A 15,331-nucleotide genomic window follows, 5' to 3' on the forward strand; every position below is an offset into this window, starting at 1 on the left:
CAAACCACTGTTTTCTAAATCAGTAGATATTCCAGTACTTTTTGTTTATTTGCTTTGTTAAGACATCTAGAATACTTTTACTCCTTCAAACATTGGAAAGAGTAACTTGACAATTTATTTCCAAAAGAAAAATCTGTGTTTATTCAAAAAAGAGATTAGAGTAACTACAGTAAGAAATTCTTAGTACACTCTCTCACATGAAAAGAAATTAAAAAGTAACACTATTGAAGTAGCAATGTGCACCAAGTATAGGTCTGAATACTTTTGTTTGTAAATGGTTGTTATTACTACCTGTAATAACAATCATGATGCTGTGTAATCTCAAATTCACTAATATAGCTTTTGCAGTGATTATCGATATGAAGCTTCCACATAAACACGGGTTTCTTAACTCTCTTTGCATAAGGCTACTAATTACACTACTGAGATAAGTCTTATCAGCTGTTGTTTCACAGCAATACTCCAACTTATGCCTGAATTTCACAACAGAGAATGTATATCAAATACATTTATCTTAAAATAAGTAAATATAGGCCAAAACAATAATCTTTGTTTTCTTAAACATAGGTTTCTAAATATACAATTCAGTGTGTATATAAAACATACCCCACTTATTAGCTTAGTGGCTTTGATCAGTTCCTGTTTTTCCTGGAAATAATAGCAAGCCCTTCATCTGCCTCAGAGATAATGATTTAGTAATGCAGGTTGTACTGTAAACTCACAGTCAGCAAGGTGAGAATTAAATAAAAATTTCTTCAGCAGAAACATATGCAAGGACAGGACTGCTCTATGGGGAAATTGCTTATGCAGCTGATGCTGGTTGTAGTTCAATACTGACTTAAAATTTCCAGATACTAGTAAAAGAAACTAGTTTTCAGATGCTTTTTTGATGGATAGCTAGGGACTAAGTGTATGGCTTGTTAGTTTTCATATACTTTTAAAAATTGCTCAATCACAGAGCCTTAAGAATTTTTTGCACCTTTGCCTGATCAGCTCACATTAGATTCTGCGATCAGCTTTGGGTGCACTTTGATCTGTGTATTATTGTTTTGGGACTCTATTAATACCATTGTTAGCTGGTGTATAAATATATCTATAGTTATTTATTAAACTTCTCATTATACTGACTATGGTTCTGTGGTCTTTTTCAGTGTACCTTGAGGACAGTTTTGTGAAATCCGGAGTATTCAATGTGTCAGAACTTGTGAGGGTGTCAAGAAGTAAGTTAACATTTGTGTTTAATTGTTTCCAAAGCCTGCTATAATCAAGTGAGGGCTTTTTCCTTGAACTTTTTTCTTCATGAGATGTAAGATGCATAGGAAATGCCTATAAACATGCACAATTTTGATATGTTTTACCACAGTATTACAGTCCATCTTGCACATGTTTGTAATAAAACCAATGGGTCTTCTTCTATCTATTTGATATTTAAAGATGGAATCAATTTGTTACATCTCCTTCTGCATACCTAGTCGTCTGATGTTTCAATAAAATTACCATATGCAGCAAAACCTTCTATGGTCGGACTGAACAGTTTTTTAAGGATGACCTTTACATCCTTGGGTATTGCTGAAAGATCAGACTATTTTTTAATTTTTTTTTTTTTTTGATTTGTAGCTCTTAAAATAAAAAATCGCAGTATGGATATAAAGGATGATCAACAATGTATAAAATATTTGTGTTTCCTTTAGTCTTAGCATTGGCTGTAACTGAATTTCTAATGACATTGTCTTGTTTGGCATCAGAGATATTACACACATGAACATGTAAAAATCTTCATAAAAATTAAATATAAGAGTACAGGTGAAGCTTCGACTGCAAAAATGAAAAAGGAAAAAGAATATAAGATTGCTTTTGTTGACATCTAATAATTGTTATAAGAGTATAGCATAAAACATGTCCGCATTTTCATTTTGCATTGCCTCCTGACCCTTTTTTTTCTCCCTTTACTATCAACACTATTAAAGTATTTCTCTCAAGACTTCATTAGGAAGTAGAGAGGAATAGTTGAAAGTTATAATTAGAAGCATCCACAGTGATGATACAACATTGTAAAGACTGAATGGTCCAGAAAAATCACTTTTCTGGTGAAGTGAGGACAAAGTCAAAGAGGCTTCCAAAATTTCTAAAATGTCTGCCCATATTTTGCACAGGTGTTAACTCATGCAAGGTCAGGTTGCTTGGGGAATTTAATTAAATTTCTGAGGCTTAAGATGCATGGGTTATTTCATTTTCTGTGGTCAGAAATGAATATTCAACAACTAAAATTATGTTAAGTCCTTCAGCAAAATAGTGAGAATTGCAATCCTTCAGTGCTAAGGCATATACTTTTTTGTGCCTGCTTAAGATATAGTTTTGCTGTTTTAGAAGGCTGAGGATGTGTAAATTATAGCTTTCTTTTTGTTGTCAGATGGTTAAGTACATTTTAAAGTATAAGGCCATTCAGGTTAAAAAAGAAACAATCTTGTAATTATGATATGAAACTGTGCATTATGCAGCTGTTATACATCATATACTTCTAATAATAAGCATTAAAGGATGTGGTTTCTGTGGGATTTCTTACCATGCATTTGTTTAACCTCAAGCTGCAACAGAGTTGTACTTAAACTGTCAGGAAAAATACAAACCTTCAAATACATTACACAACGTGCAATTATTCTTTTAAATGACAAAGGTAGTTAAAATGCACAATGCACAGGCAACAAACAAAGGTAAATACAGCACAATATGTAATACATAATTTATTCTTGTATTACCAGAGTCTGTATGGTACACAGACCCTTTAGGGAGGTGAAGGTAACACTGACTGTATATATTTGCATGTAGGTGTAGATATGAAAAGCAGAACCTATGGCACTGGGTGAAAGAAAAAGAAGGCAGAAAACCAGGCTGTCAACACAGGCGGCTATTTTTAATACATAAGAGTTAACATTAAGGAAAAGGAAATTGTGTGTATCTAAGTTTCTTATTTCCAGTTTTTTCAGTTCTTTAATAAATAATACTAGCTGTCCTCATAAACCTGGCCTCATTCATTATAGTGCTTAAGGTTTGTATTATCTTTTCCATATTGGTGGTTCCATGTTATCTCTTATAAAATAAATGTATTCTATCTGCATAACGGCTGAGTGCTACAGAAGATAATTCACTTTTTAGATACATAATCATTTATGCAACTTGTCTGTACTTGGTTTCCACAAGAGGCAGAAAATTAGGTACATGTAGTAACATCTTGACATTTTCCAAGTGTTAAAAAAGAAAAGATAGCTAAAAAGTTAGAAGATTATCTTCTTATGATGATGTGTTTTTCAGCACCCATAACCCAAGGAAGTGGAGTAAACTTCCCAATTGGAGAGCTTCCAAGCCAGCCATATTACCATGATATGAATTCGGGTGTAAATCTACAGAGATCCTTGTCCTCTCCACCAAGCAGGTAAAAACTTGAAATAATTGCTAACGTGAACCATGTTTAATAGTGTAGGACAAGCAATTCACAAATCTTGTCAACAATCAACTGCTTTGTTAATTTCCTTGGATTTTGTGAGGCTAGCTACTTGTGTATGTTGCCATAATCTCTGTACAGTCTTGTAAGTTATAAATTTTGTCATTTGAAATGTTGTCATTATTGCCTGTCATCTTGCATGATATTGAAGATGGTGGTAACTTTTTTCAGGGTTTGAAGTGCCCACTTGATCATCTTGCCAGGAGGACAGCTACACATCCAAAGAGTGTTGCTGAGCTGCAGGAAGGTTTAGCACTTGGGAACATGCTAACAGGGTTCAGAGTGGTTGCAGGCAGAACAGCTCTCTTTCAGGGCTCCCTCTTGGACCTTTGTCTTGCAAGATTAGTTTGGACAGATACCACTTCCTGTAGAAAAGGTGTTAGGACAGGTATAAAAAGACAATGTGTTTTCATCCATAACAGCCCAGATCATGCAACTGTGTTTCATGCCTCACTTTTTCAGGCAGCATTTCCCAACGGAGTAGAAAGAAGGAGGAACATGTGAGATAGTTACAGGTTGATTTTTCTCATGAGTGTCGCTTTGCCTGCTACAGACGATTTGATCTGAGGGTCTGACTTCCTCCTTGTTCAACATGCTCCCTTCTCCCATCTCTGAGAAAAAGTCCCATTTCCTCCCTTGGGAGCAGCTGGTGGGCCCACAGATGTAGGGCTGTACCCTCCTCCTGACTCCCAGATAATGTACTGTCTGTCAGACCCCCAGAGCCCCTTGGTTTTCTGAAACTGTCTGCTATACCATGAAATCACAAGCTCTATAGGAGCTGTCATTTTCCCACATTTCTGCACTGCAGTCAGGAAGTGTCTGCCAAGTGGGACAGGATTTAATAGGACTGTCAGGGGGCTGAGGTATTCTTCCACCAGCACTTGATTCTTCTGAGTTATTTTACTCATGTTCCTGTATTTCACTCCATCATATTTTCAGCTTGGCAGTATACCAAATACATTTTAGAAATTGATGGATTAATTAGAATAGATGGATTAATTATCACAGTGTAGCAATAGTAGTTATAGTAGTAGTGGTAATAGTAGTTATAGTAGTAGCAGTAATAATAATAATAATAATAATAATAATAATAATAATAATAATAATAATAATACCACACCATCAAAACCTTACTCTGGTTTTCTTTGGCAGTCAGTATAACAGCTTCAGTATATATTGCTATGAAGAAACTTCACTTTCCTCCCCTGTATTGAAGTTGTGCCTCATTTTATATAGTGTGACTTGAAATATTGGCCTTTTGTTGTTTTTAATTAAACTAGTCATAAATGAAAAGTGTTTATTTCAGACTAGCTCTCTTTGAAAAGCTTGGGAGTTTGACCTGATGAAATACAGTAAAGTATATTTTTTCCTCATTAACACATTCACAAAAGTTCCTGTTCTACCTTGGTCTTATTGGTAGCACTTTCCAGTGACTTGCTTCACTTCAGGGTTCCTGCACAGAGTTTAGTACCTTCATGACACAATCTTTCTTTGGTAGGCTTCAGGAACTGTTTTATTGGTCATGTGAATAACACAAGTGCATACCTGCATCACGTAGTATTAAAATTGCCTGTGCAAGTTAATGTAGGTTGTAACAGCCAGGATTTTTTGGGTTTTTTGGGGTTTGGTAGCCTGAATTGCTCTCTATTAAAATATTTGTAGAGATCCAGAGAGTTTATATACCATTACTAGATGAATATTATATATACTGACAAATCTCACAATTCTTCAACAGCAAAAGATCCAAAACTATCTCCATAGATGAAAATATGGAGCCAAGCCCCACAGGAGACTTCTATCCTTCTCCAAATTCACCAGCTGCAGGAAGTAGGACATGGCATGAAAGAGATCAAGGTGAGTAGCATGGGATTATTTTACCTTGAATTATGCTCAAATATACAATAAATCACTGCCATTTCATTGCTGCAGTAAAATTATGGCTTTTTAGAAGAATCTTTTTTTTTCTGTGTGGTGTATGTATTAGGTTTTGTAAATGTACTTAAAACCAACAGCCAACAGGATACTGTATTAATAACCACCATAAACAACATTATTATTTTATACTACAAATAATAATAATAATAATAATAATAATTATAATAATAATAATAATATCTTTTCTATCTGGTGACAGCCTTATTGTTTGAAAAGACATGTGACAAATGAGGTTCTTGATATTGTCTACGCTGTGATCATCCCAGTAGAATTTGGAGTCCAGTGCTTTCAAAAATCAAAACATCTCCTTAATATGGTTACTACAACATAAGGTTACACCATTTCTGTATTACAATGGCAGGGACATTTAATCTCTACCATGTGACTCAGAATAGATCCAATAGGCTCTTTCAGAAGAACCCACATGTAGTTCTGTGGGACTGTCTCTGTAGGCTGAGGGGATTGGTAAGTGGTGGCATGTTCTTGGTTATCCAAAGCAACAAACATGCTTATGTGGAGACGAAAGTTGTGGCTGTCAAAACTGTGAAATTAATTGTTATATCTCTCTGATGTTATCTTGATACTTTATAAACCTAGGTGCCAGTGCAGTCTTTTCCCTCCCCTTTGTTATGTGAGAATTTGTTTAAATTCATATATTTGAACAGTGTTGGTTAATGGATCCTGTGGCTGAGGTACTGCAGCTGTCTGGAGAGACTGTGACATGTAAAGCATTGTATGTAAAAGAGAAATACAGAAAAAGACATGCAGTTCCTTCCTTTGTGAATCTTTCAATATTTGTCTTTAGTTTTCACATCCACTGCTGATCATTGCTCTCAGTTCTTCAGCAACTGAGTGACCCTTTGGTCTTACCTCATTTTTATATTATTTGAAAGCTTCTTCAAAAAAAAAAAAAAAAAAAAAAACAAACAAAACAAAACAAAACAAAAAACCAAAACAAAACAAAAAACCACAAAAAACACAAAAACAACAAACAAAGAAAACAAACAAACAAAAAAAAAAAAACCCAACCAAAAATACCACAACTCGTTTTTTTTCTCCTGCTAAGTTTCCTCTTTCATCTCCATGTGCAAGGGAGCATGTGACTGGTATTTCTTTTAGTTGCCAAACTTTCACATTTCCATTATAGTGGGTCTCCTTTTAATCTGCTTTCACCTACCTTCTTATCTGTATTCTTACCATTAGGCAGTTCTTCTCACTCAGTGTTAACTAGTTTTTTCTTCATAATTTCTTTTGTACTTAATTTCTTAGGGAACCTCTGATACTTACTTTTGACTGTTTGAAGCATTCACTTTTGTATTTTTTAAAAGGAGGCTTGCCTGTGGTTTTGCATAACCTAACTTAAGAACAGTAAATAGGAGATCTGCCATTCAGAATCCCAGAATCTTCCTCCTTATGCAAAATATTTTTCTCTGTGAATGGTAGCTGTTTTGCCATGAAACTTTATTACAATTTTTCACGAAAGACTGGATCATACCTCAGATTTTTTACTTTCTAGATAAATTATTTTTTATAGTTGTAGGGAAAACAAGTTGTTCTTCTTCTCTCATGTATCATTGTGAAAAGAAGTAGTTTTTTGCTGTTGTGTGAGCTGCAGGGGCTTCTGGGAAGTGCTCGGCTGTATAGACTCCTGAGTGAAAGTCCTGCTGACAGAGCCTTTCACAGGTGATCTCTATAGTTCTGAAGTATCTCAACTGCATTTTAGGTTTTGAATAATTCTGCTTGCAAAGAATTATTTTCCCTGAACACCAAATTTGTTTATGTTTGTATGAAATGCACATTACAGCTATCAGTAGTGAACAATGTTATGATTTAAATTGCTTGAGTGTATTTAAAATGAACCTTTACTTAATTTCTGTGTCATTAGGTAGCTAGACTTCTGGAGTGAAACAGCTTTTAATAGGTTCCATAAACAGGGAACTCCAATATGAGGAAGAAAGAATAAAGAAGGTAGACTTAAATCAGTGTGTTTTACTTTGCTTCCTGGAGTTTACATCCATCCCTGAATGTCCTGTCCTCAAGCACTAATGGGCTTAGTGAAATTTTACCAGATCCCTATCAAAAAGTTGCCTTCAAGTCACTGTTAGGGACTTTCTTTTTTCTGTCCTTAAGATGTTATTCCATTCATGCAGAGGCACAGATACAGCACTGTCCAGTGCAAAAACTGTTGTACTGGGGGAAATAGAAGCCTTTTGTCCCCACAAAGTTATATTTGCCTCTGATCACTTTCTGAGATTATTGTGCTGCTGAAGGAACACTCTAAGTAGTAACTGCAATGCCTACTCTTGGTGCCTGGGCTCAGTGTGAAGGGGTGTGGGGAAGCTCCTGGCATATTTGTTCTGCTGCTAGTTTGATAGATGCTTGATATCATCTTCATGGGAATGATTTCACCTCTCTGGTGACCAGTGATATGACCCAAAGGAGTGACAGATAAGGTTAAATATTAGAAAAAGATTCTTCACACATAAGGTGGTTGGAACAGGCTCCTCAGGGAAGTGGACACAGTTCCAGTGTGACAGACTTCAAGAAGCATTTGGACAGTGTTCACACACAAATGGTTCTTGTGGCTGTCCTGTGCAGAGCCAGGAGTAGGGCTGTGGTGATCCTTTGTGGGTAATTTCCAGCTCTGGATAATCTGATGATTCAATTACTTATATGTATCTGTGTAAAAGTTCCTTTCAGACACAGATGTTTTGGCATGATACCATATTTATGAAAACCTATTTTCTGCTTCCATACGCTTGCAAACACAAAGATAATATAAGTAAATTTTGGAGGTGGTTTTTATGCCAGAGATGTCACTTGTGTTACTTCCCTTTTATCTATGTAAGTCTGTGTGCTATATGAGGTTAGGGATAAATGAAAAGGAAATAAGACTTTTGGGATCACATTTGCATTTATCCACTGTCAACAAGAAATGATCATGTAGTCGCATCAGACACATAAGACACTGCTTCTTCAGGAAATATCCGCAGGTCATCAGCACCAAAATGCAAATCATTTCACAGTACCCACAAATAAATATGTCTCTGGATAGCACATTTATGGGCAAATAGCTTCTCTACCACTCTAATGCAATTTTAACTTTTCTAAGAAAGACAGCATCAGGAATAGTGTTGATACTAAAATATACCATTGTTCATTTCAGTTTCGTTGTCTCAGTTTTGGACTTGACAGAGAGAGGTTTCTAACTTCTGAAATGAAATAGATTTAGTTTCTTCATCACCATATCTAAATATCAAGTATTTTCATAGAAACTGAAATTACATAGTTTTGAAAAACTCTTTTATCATTAAGGTTTTTCACATCTTTATTCAACTATTTCTAAAGTAACAGAAATGTCATGAGTGTGGTAGTTTGGAACTGGATAGTTGCAATAAAACAATGACACCTGAAACACATTTGAATAAAATATTTAGGATTTCCCTAGGTGTCTGAGGGGCATTCTAACAGTTTTGATAGGGCAAATGAGACAGATATTAATGGGCAGCACAGGAATATACTGAAAATAAAAACAGGACCGAGGAAAATTTTTCAGTAGAGTGAAACAGGTTAGATCAACCTTCTATTGCTTTGAAAAAAAAATAAGAAGTATAAAGTTAGAAAACTTTAGGAGATGAGTGATTTTGTTGTATTCATGATAGGTTTTATAACTTCTCTCTGCAGGCATGCATCATGAGGGTATGGGACATGATTACAGGAGTACTTGTGGTGTAGCCAGGATGTAGCATTTGTGAAACTAAGAGAAAGAAATATAGCCCAGTCACAGTAAAATATTGCTAATACCAGACTCTGCTTTTAGTTGTAAAACTCCAACTGTCCTTTTGCTGTTAACTGTCTTCCTGTCATAGTACTTCCAAAATGTTTTGATAAGACTTCCAGATGCTGTTCTTTATAGTCTGTTTTGGGGGAACTGTCTCTTTGAAGTTGCAACACTGGGCAGAAATAAGCAAGTGTACCTTAAAAATAGTAACTTTATGGATAGCATACACTTAGTAAGAAACAAATCTACAAAGAGTTATGTTACCAGTCTGATATAAAAATATAACCCCTCTCTAATTAACCAAAATTAACATGAAAAATAAGTTTTAATTTTTTTTATTTATTGAAGTTGGATTATTAATCCTTATAGAAGAAAAGAAAATCTTATGAAGCCATGATATTGTCCTGGAGATTTGCTTCCAGGGCTTGCAAAAAAGTTTATGACTTTTTTAAAAATATATGTAAGCACAAGAATATGTGTAACTGTTTCAAAAACAGATTGAAAAGTACTGTGGAATGACAGTGTTGTTTTTTATTTTGGAGATATCCAGTCAATGTGGGAAGATTCTGTAGTTTTTGCCATTATTTTTGCTGTGTTGAAATGCTAAAAATATGCTTCTATTTGTGTGATTTTTTTAAACAGGTTTGAGGTATTCTGGTAGCACAAATAACTGCAGAGATTTCTCCCAAGACTTTTACTATTAGCCTTTCAAGTAACTAGATGTCCTCCAAAAATCCTACAGCCCAAGAAAGGGAAAAGTTATCTCTGAAAATGGTGTATTCCGTAGAAGTTGAGCCCTAACATGACAACTGGGATTTCTGTTGCTGTATCTTCTGTCAGATATTGTACAAGTTATTTTTTCTCTCTTGTGGCATGTTTCTTCCAACTGGATGCCTGAATAACTTCAATAATATCTGGATCATGTATTGAATCTCCATCAGTTAGAAATACATCTATGTCTAATAATTAATTTACTGTAGATCTCTCCCAGTCTTCCTTTCTCCAGGTTGCTGTTACTGAATTCTTTAATATGTTTCCATATTAAACAAAATTTTGAGTTTCTGAACTAGTAAGATTTTATGAGATAGATGTACATTTCTGCCTGAGTAAAACTGATGAGTGTTTGATAAATTTAGAAATTTTATGCAGTAAAAAAAAATTCTCCTCACAATTTGGAAGTTACTAAAAATCTAAAAAGTCTCTAGTGACTAGTGCAGTGGCTAAAGAGTATTTAGGATTTAATAGGCTAATTGTTGGTAAACATCTTGATTTACTAATTGGTAAGTAAATCAGATGCTTTTTTTCTTCTTATAAGGAAACAGGAATATCAGAAAAGAGAAGGACAGTGGACATCTATGGCCTCCTTTCTGAAAGCTGGCTTAAGAAAGTTCATTAACATAATTGCAGACAATTTCCATATTTGTCCTTGAGATCTGTTTTGCTGTTATAGTGTTACAACACTGTGTACATTGGAAATAAATATAACACTTGTCATCAATGCACACTGTTCATGACGAAAGTGAAGAGATTCATTTGGATTTCCATAGTAGTCAGGTGTCTGGAAATACTGAATATCAATATACAATGAACTGAATTTTAATTTTACAGTTTCTTCATCATGTTCATTCTCTTACACCTCACCCACCTCTACCAACGGTCAAGAGCCAAGATGCCATCATTCCATTAAAACTGAAACAGCTGGACCGCCTTCATCTGTTGCTTGGCCAGCATCTCTTGGACCCTCCACTTCTCAGGTCCCGACACCCTTTGTTGGATACTCCTCTTCTGGACTCTTGTCCTCTTTTCTTTTCTCCCTATCCACTGGAAATTCCTTCTCCACTAAGGTCCTTCCTGATCACTGTTTCTTTCTTGCTTCTTCTTCTCATCAGCTGTTGAGGATGGATGCTCTCATTTCTGAAGTAAGGGAACTAAAAGAAGAAGTAGTTAATATAGTCCAGGAGTTGAGAACAGTAACAGAGCACCTTGGCTTTTTGGTATCCTGTGTTGGACAGGGTTCAGGATTTTTTCCAGCTCCTGCTGCTCCTTCTGAAGGTTAATGCTTTAGAAACACCCTCTCCATCTAACAGGTCAATTCAGCTTGCAAAGGTTTACCTTGATGAGTACCCGTTAAATGTCATTCTGTGTTTTTGACTTAGTCTGAATTCTCAAAATTCTTCTATGTCAAAGTATGTTTGAAAGCAATTTCTGTCTTATTAGTAGCTTGTTGCTTCTACCTTTGTATATTTTATTATTTTAAAATACTCTTTAAACAATGTATACACACACATACACATACATTTCATATCTGTGTATCACTGTATAATACATATAATTTTATATGTTTTTGACTAGTATGATAGGATTATTTTCAGCACTGTAGTCAAATACTACCACTTGATAAATTTTCATAACTTCACATTTTTAAAACGAGAGATATGTTTCACCAAGGCTAACTTCTCAAAGTGTATTTCCAGAGCAAATTTTTAGCCATGGCTTCTGTGAGCCTGTTGGCTGCTGTGCCTCTGAAAATGGCATCATGGTAACAAACAATAGCCTTAACAAGGAAGAGGTATCTGAAGGCCGTATTTGAGTTCTCCTTGTTCTTCCTCATTGCAGAAAAAGGTGTTGGCAGAGTTCAGTGCATGAACTTTGTCTACTTCTTAAAAATAATGCTAAATGTTGGGATAGTTTAAACAAATCCAAGATCAATAGGGAATTGGTTTACTTTTGTTTTCTATAGTGGCAATTTTGCAAGAAAAGCTGCTGGTACCTGGAATAAGTCAAACATGATTTTTATATAGAAGAAAAACACTTAAAGCTTGAAAGGCACTAAGTATAGAAAATTAGGTGAAGGATCTCCCAAATGCTTATTTAATGAAAATACAGAGAAAGTAAACATACCATGAACAGGATGGCAAAAATGTTACTTCAGAATGAGTAAGTTGCTTGTACATCAAGAAAATTGACATCCTGCATTATTGAGAGTGATGTTAATTTTATGCTGTCTTCAAAAAACAAAGCAACAAAGATGATATCTGTTTTTCTGTATTTAAAGTACATTTAGACAAATTTACAAACTGGTTTATAATTATCTTCAAGTATTCAGAATAGCAGATGAGGAGGTTTATCTTTTGGTCAGAGCAGGAACCTGACTTTTCCTTCAGCCCATGAACACTTAAGTTTCCAACTGAATGAAGAAACAGAAAGACAAATACAGTTGGAGATACAATAGGAAGCATACAAAAAAGGTTTGCTTTTTTTGTGTTCCTGGAAACGACTGTTATTTGCTCAATAAAGTCGCTGTAAAAAGTCTCATTACAGATTCTTTGTCTTTTGTTTTAACAAATATATTGCGGAAAGACCTATTACTTAATGTTTTCTATGTGTGATTAGTGAGGTGAATACAGCCAAGGTCTCTATATTGATCAATGAAAGATGTCAGTGCAAAAAGGAAATTTTCTTGTATTCATGGCCATTGTCCTGTGATGAATTTTATATTATAGCAACATCCTGTTATCTGGATGGTAGATATCCTTTGATTGAAATGAGTGAAAAAATGAACATCTCAATGCGAGATTTGTCCCAGGAGCTATTATGTGTAATTTTCTTATTCTAATTTTACTGAATAAGAGATTTAGTATTTTGAAACTGATCACTTATTTTTAGAACTTGTAGGGTATGTGTAAGTCTGCGTAATTTAACATATTTGGTGCAGAATGTCTTAATTTATGGAAAGAAGAGATATTGCAATTTTTTTGGCACCTCTCCTCATTCATAGATTCTGTGTTTCTATGTTTGTACATAGATATATTTAAAAGGTATTTTTTTACTGCTTTCAAACAATCTGTATCAAACTTGATCAAAGTAGTATATTTCAGTTTGACTTTATGATTTTGTCTCCATTCAAAACCATTCCCCAGATGGATCAACAATTAATGTGGCACGCCTCTTAAAATATTCCTGTTACCAGTATAAACTATAATAGCAATAAAAAGATTTTATCATCTGAGTGCTTCTAAATCAACAAATTCTCTCACATTATTTTATCTCAAATAGCCGTTTAATTTTATTGCATTAGAAACTGGAAATACTTTTGTGACTTTGGCAGTTATGATTACAGTATTGATTTATTTTCTGGCCAAGGTCCTTGGAGTCTCAGCCTTAATGAAAGGTGACAGCTGTACATTTTTCCTTGAGGTCTGGATGAATTTTTGTAGGATAACTTAATAAATGACTAAAATGTACTCCAGAGTCTTTATAAATTTTTGGTTTTTAGGAACATTTCTCTCATTCTTCCACAATGCTCTTCTATCACAGCCATATACAGGAATCACACCTCTTAACAGTGATTTATAGAAGATGAAATGGCCCAGTCTATTTCTGAAGTGTGAAGATAAAAAAAAAAGTACTCAAGTACCTGAAATTCACTGGAGCTTCTTAAGGGTTTTTTATGGCAGTGATTTTTTAGTGATGGTATATATATTTGTTATAGCAACACAGTATTTTTGGTCTGATGCCTTTTATCTCTATTTCCAAAGTCAGCCTCATTACTTGCAGTGCCTGCTCCATGTTTAATAGGTAGCTCTGCACTGACATCTGTGTTAGTCCCAAGTACTTCCCATACAAATCTGACAGGCTGTCTTGTAGTGTTCATCCAACCACTTCTGTGTCTGAGTCTGCATTTGTAGGAAGATCACTGTGGACATCACTGTGGACAGCTGCAGGGGTGCAGCTGGTCCCTGTGGGTCACTGTGAAGGCGATGGAGACATTTTCACCTCCTTCCAACAGCAGCACCCCAGAACCCAAGGATCTCCATGATGACATCTGAAGCTTGGGGGTCTCCCAGCAGGACAGTGTTTCTGGTATAAGATGAGGGTGAGCAAAGGTGAGGAAGGCTGGCTAGATTTATCTAGAAGATCAATGCATAGGAAAAAAGGTATGTTTTCTTCTCACAGGAAACAGTACAGATATAGTAACATAGTCATGCTGATTATGAACCTCTTCTGGGTGTTTTACTGTTACTTCCTGGCGAGAAGTGGTGAGGTGTCTTTTTAAAGGATGGAAATGAAGAATTGCTGCCCACAGCCTTTACAGGACAGTGTACCATAGTTTCAGCCTAATCTTGGTGCAAGTAGCTGTAAATTTACGTAGACATAATCTCTTCAGTATGCAGTTAATTATGTACATGTAATAAGATACTGTCAAACAACAATTATGGGATTAGGTCTGTATGTCTTGTCCTATAGGTGGACATTTTTTGAAGTTATTTTGGGGTGGGGATAGTTTTGGTGCTCACATATTCAATATTAATGGTTTGATCTGACCATCACAGCTTTGGTCATCCCCCATTTTATAAATAACTTTCTGTTAAAATTAAAAAAATAATTAAAAAATTAATTTTGGGAAATGTGTATGCAGGTTTCCCAATTACTTTAGTTTAAATGTCCATGCACTATATTATACTTTCCAAAAGTTAGTGCATATAATTTTAACAGGAACTGTACTGAGTTGTTTTACTTTCTGTCCATAAAAAATTAGGATACTCAGTAATGCAATGGAAAATTTCAGTTGTCCAACTTTATACAGCTAGTCACAAATGTCAGCAAAGTGTGTCCTAGATTCATTTATACAGGGATTTGTCTGGGTTTTCCACACTACCTCCCTATATCCCCCTTCCCCCAGTATGCTGGGAGGCGTAAGGGCAGGTAGCTAAAACCCTCTGTCTCTTGTTCAAACCCCTTTCTGCTGAGGTAAAGAAAATCTTCAAGGTAAACACAGCCCACAGAATGTTACTGTTGGCAATGGAGTACAGTATTCTGCAAGTTCATGTGGTTGACGATGAGAAGAATGACATGTCTGCTTCATCTAAAGGGTTTTGACTTTTGCGTTTCAGTTGTCTGGAAGTTCTTGTATCATTTTCTTCTCTTATATATATGAATACTTACAGAAGAAAACAAAATAAAATAGTGTAATTTATTATATGACTAATGAAAAAAGAAATTCTGTTGCTATTGCAATTAATTTACTCATTTTGCTGTAGCTTTTCTGAATTGCAGTATTGTTTTAGTGTTTTTCTTGAAAGTTTACAATACTGAAAATGACACTGGTGGAAATT

The 15,331-nt window shown here is 35.1% G+C and overlaps 1 protein-coding gene across 13 annotated transcripts in view; it reads left to right on the forward strand.

The window, feature by feature from the left end:
* Positions 1-15,331, forward strand: part of NFIB (nuclear factor I B) — a 175,407-nt gene that overhangs the window by 113,253 nt on the left and 46,823 nt on the right. For all 13 annotated transcript variants that reach the window (XM_068176367.1, XM_068176373.1, XM_068176374.1 and 10 more), the window contains exons 4-6: positions 1,152-1,220; positions 3,310-3,430; positions 5,235-5,353. In XM_068176367.1, coding sequence (XP_068032468.1) covers positions 1,152-1,220; positions 3,310-3,430; positions 5,235-5,353 — 309 coding nt within the window. The remainder of the gene's footprint in view (positions 1-1,151; positions 1,221-3,309; positions 3,431-5,234; positions 5,354-15,331) is intronic.

Source organism: Anomalospiza imberbis, chromosome Z (assembly GCF_031753505.1).
Source record: "Anomalospiza imberbis isolate Cuckoo-Finch-1a 21T00152 chromosome Z, ASM3175350v1, whole genome shotgun sequence".
Classification (NCBI taxonomy): Eukaryota; Metazoa; Chordata; class Aves; order Passeriformes; family Viduidae; genus Anomalospiza; species Anomalospiza imberbis.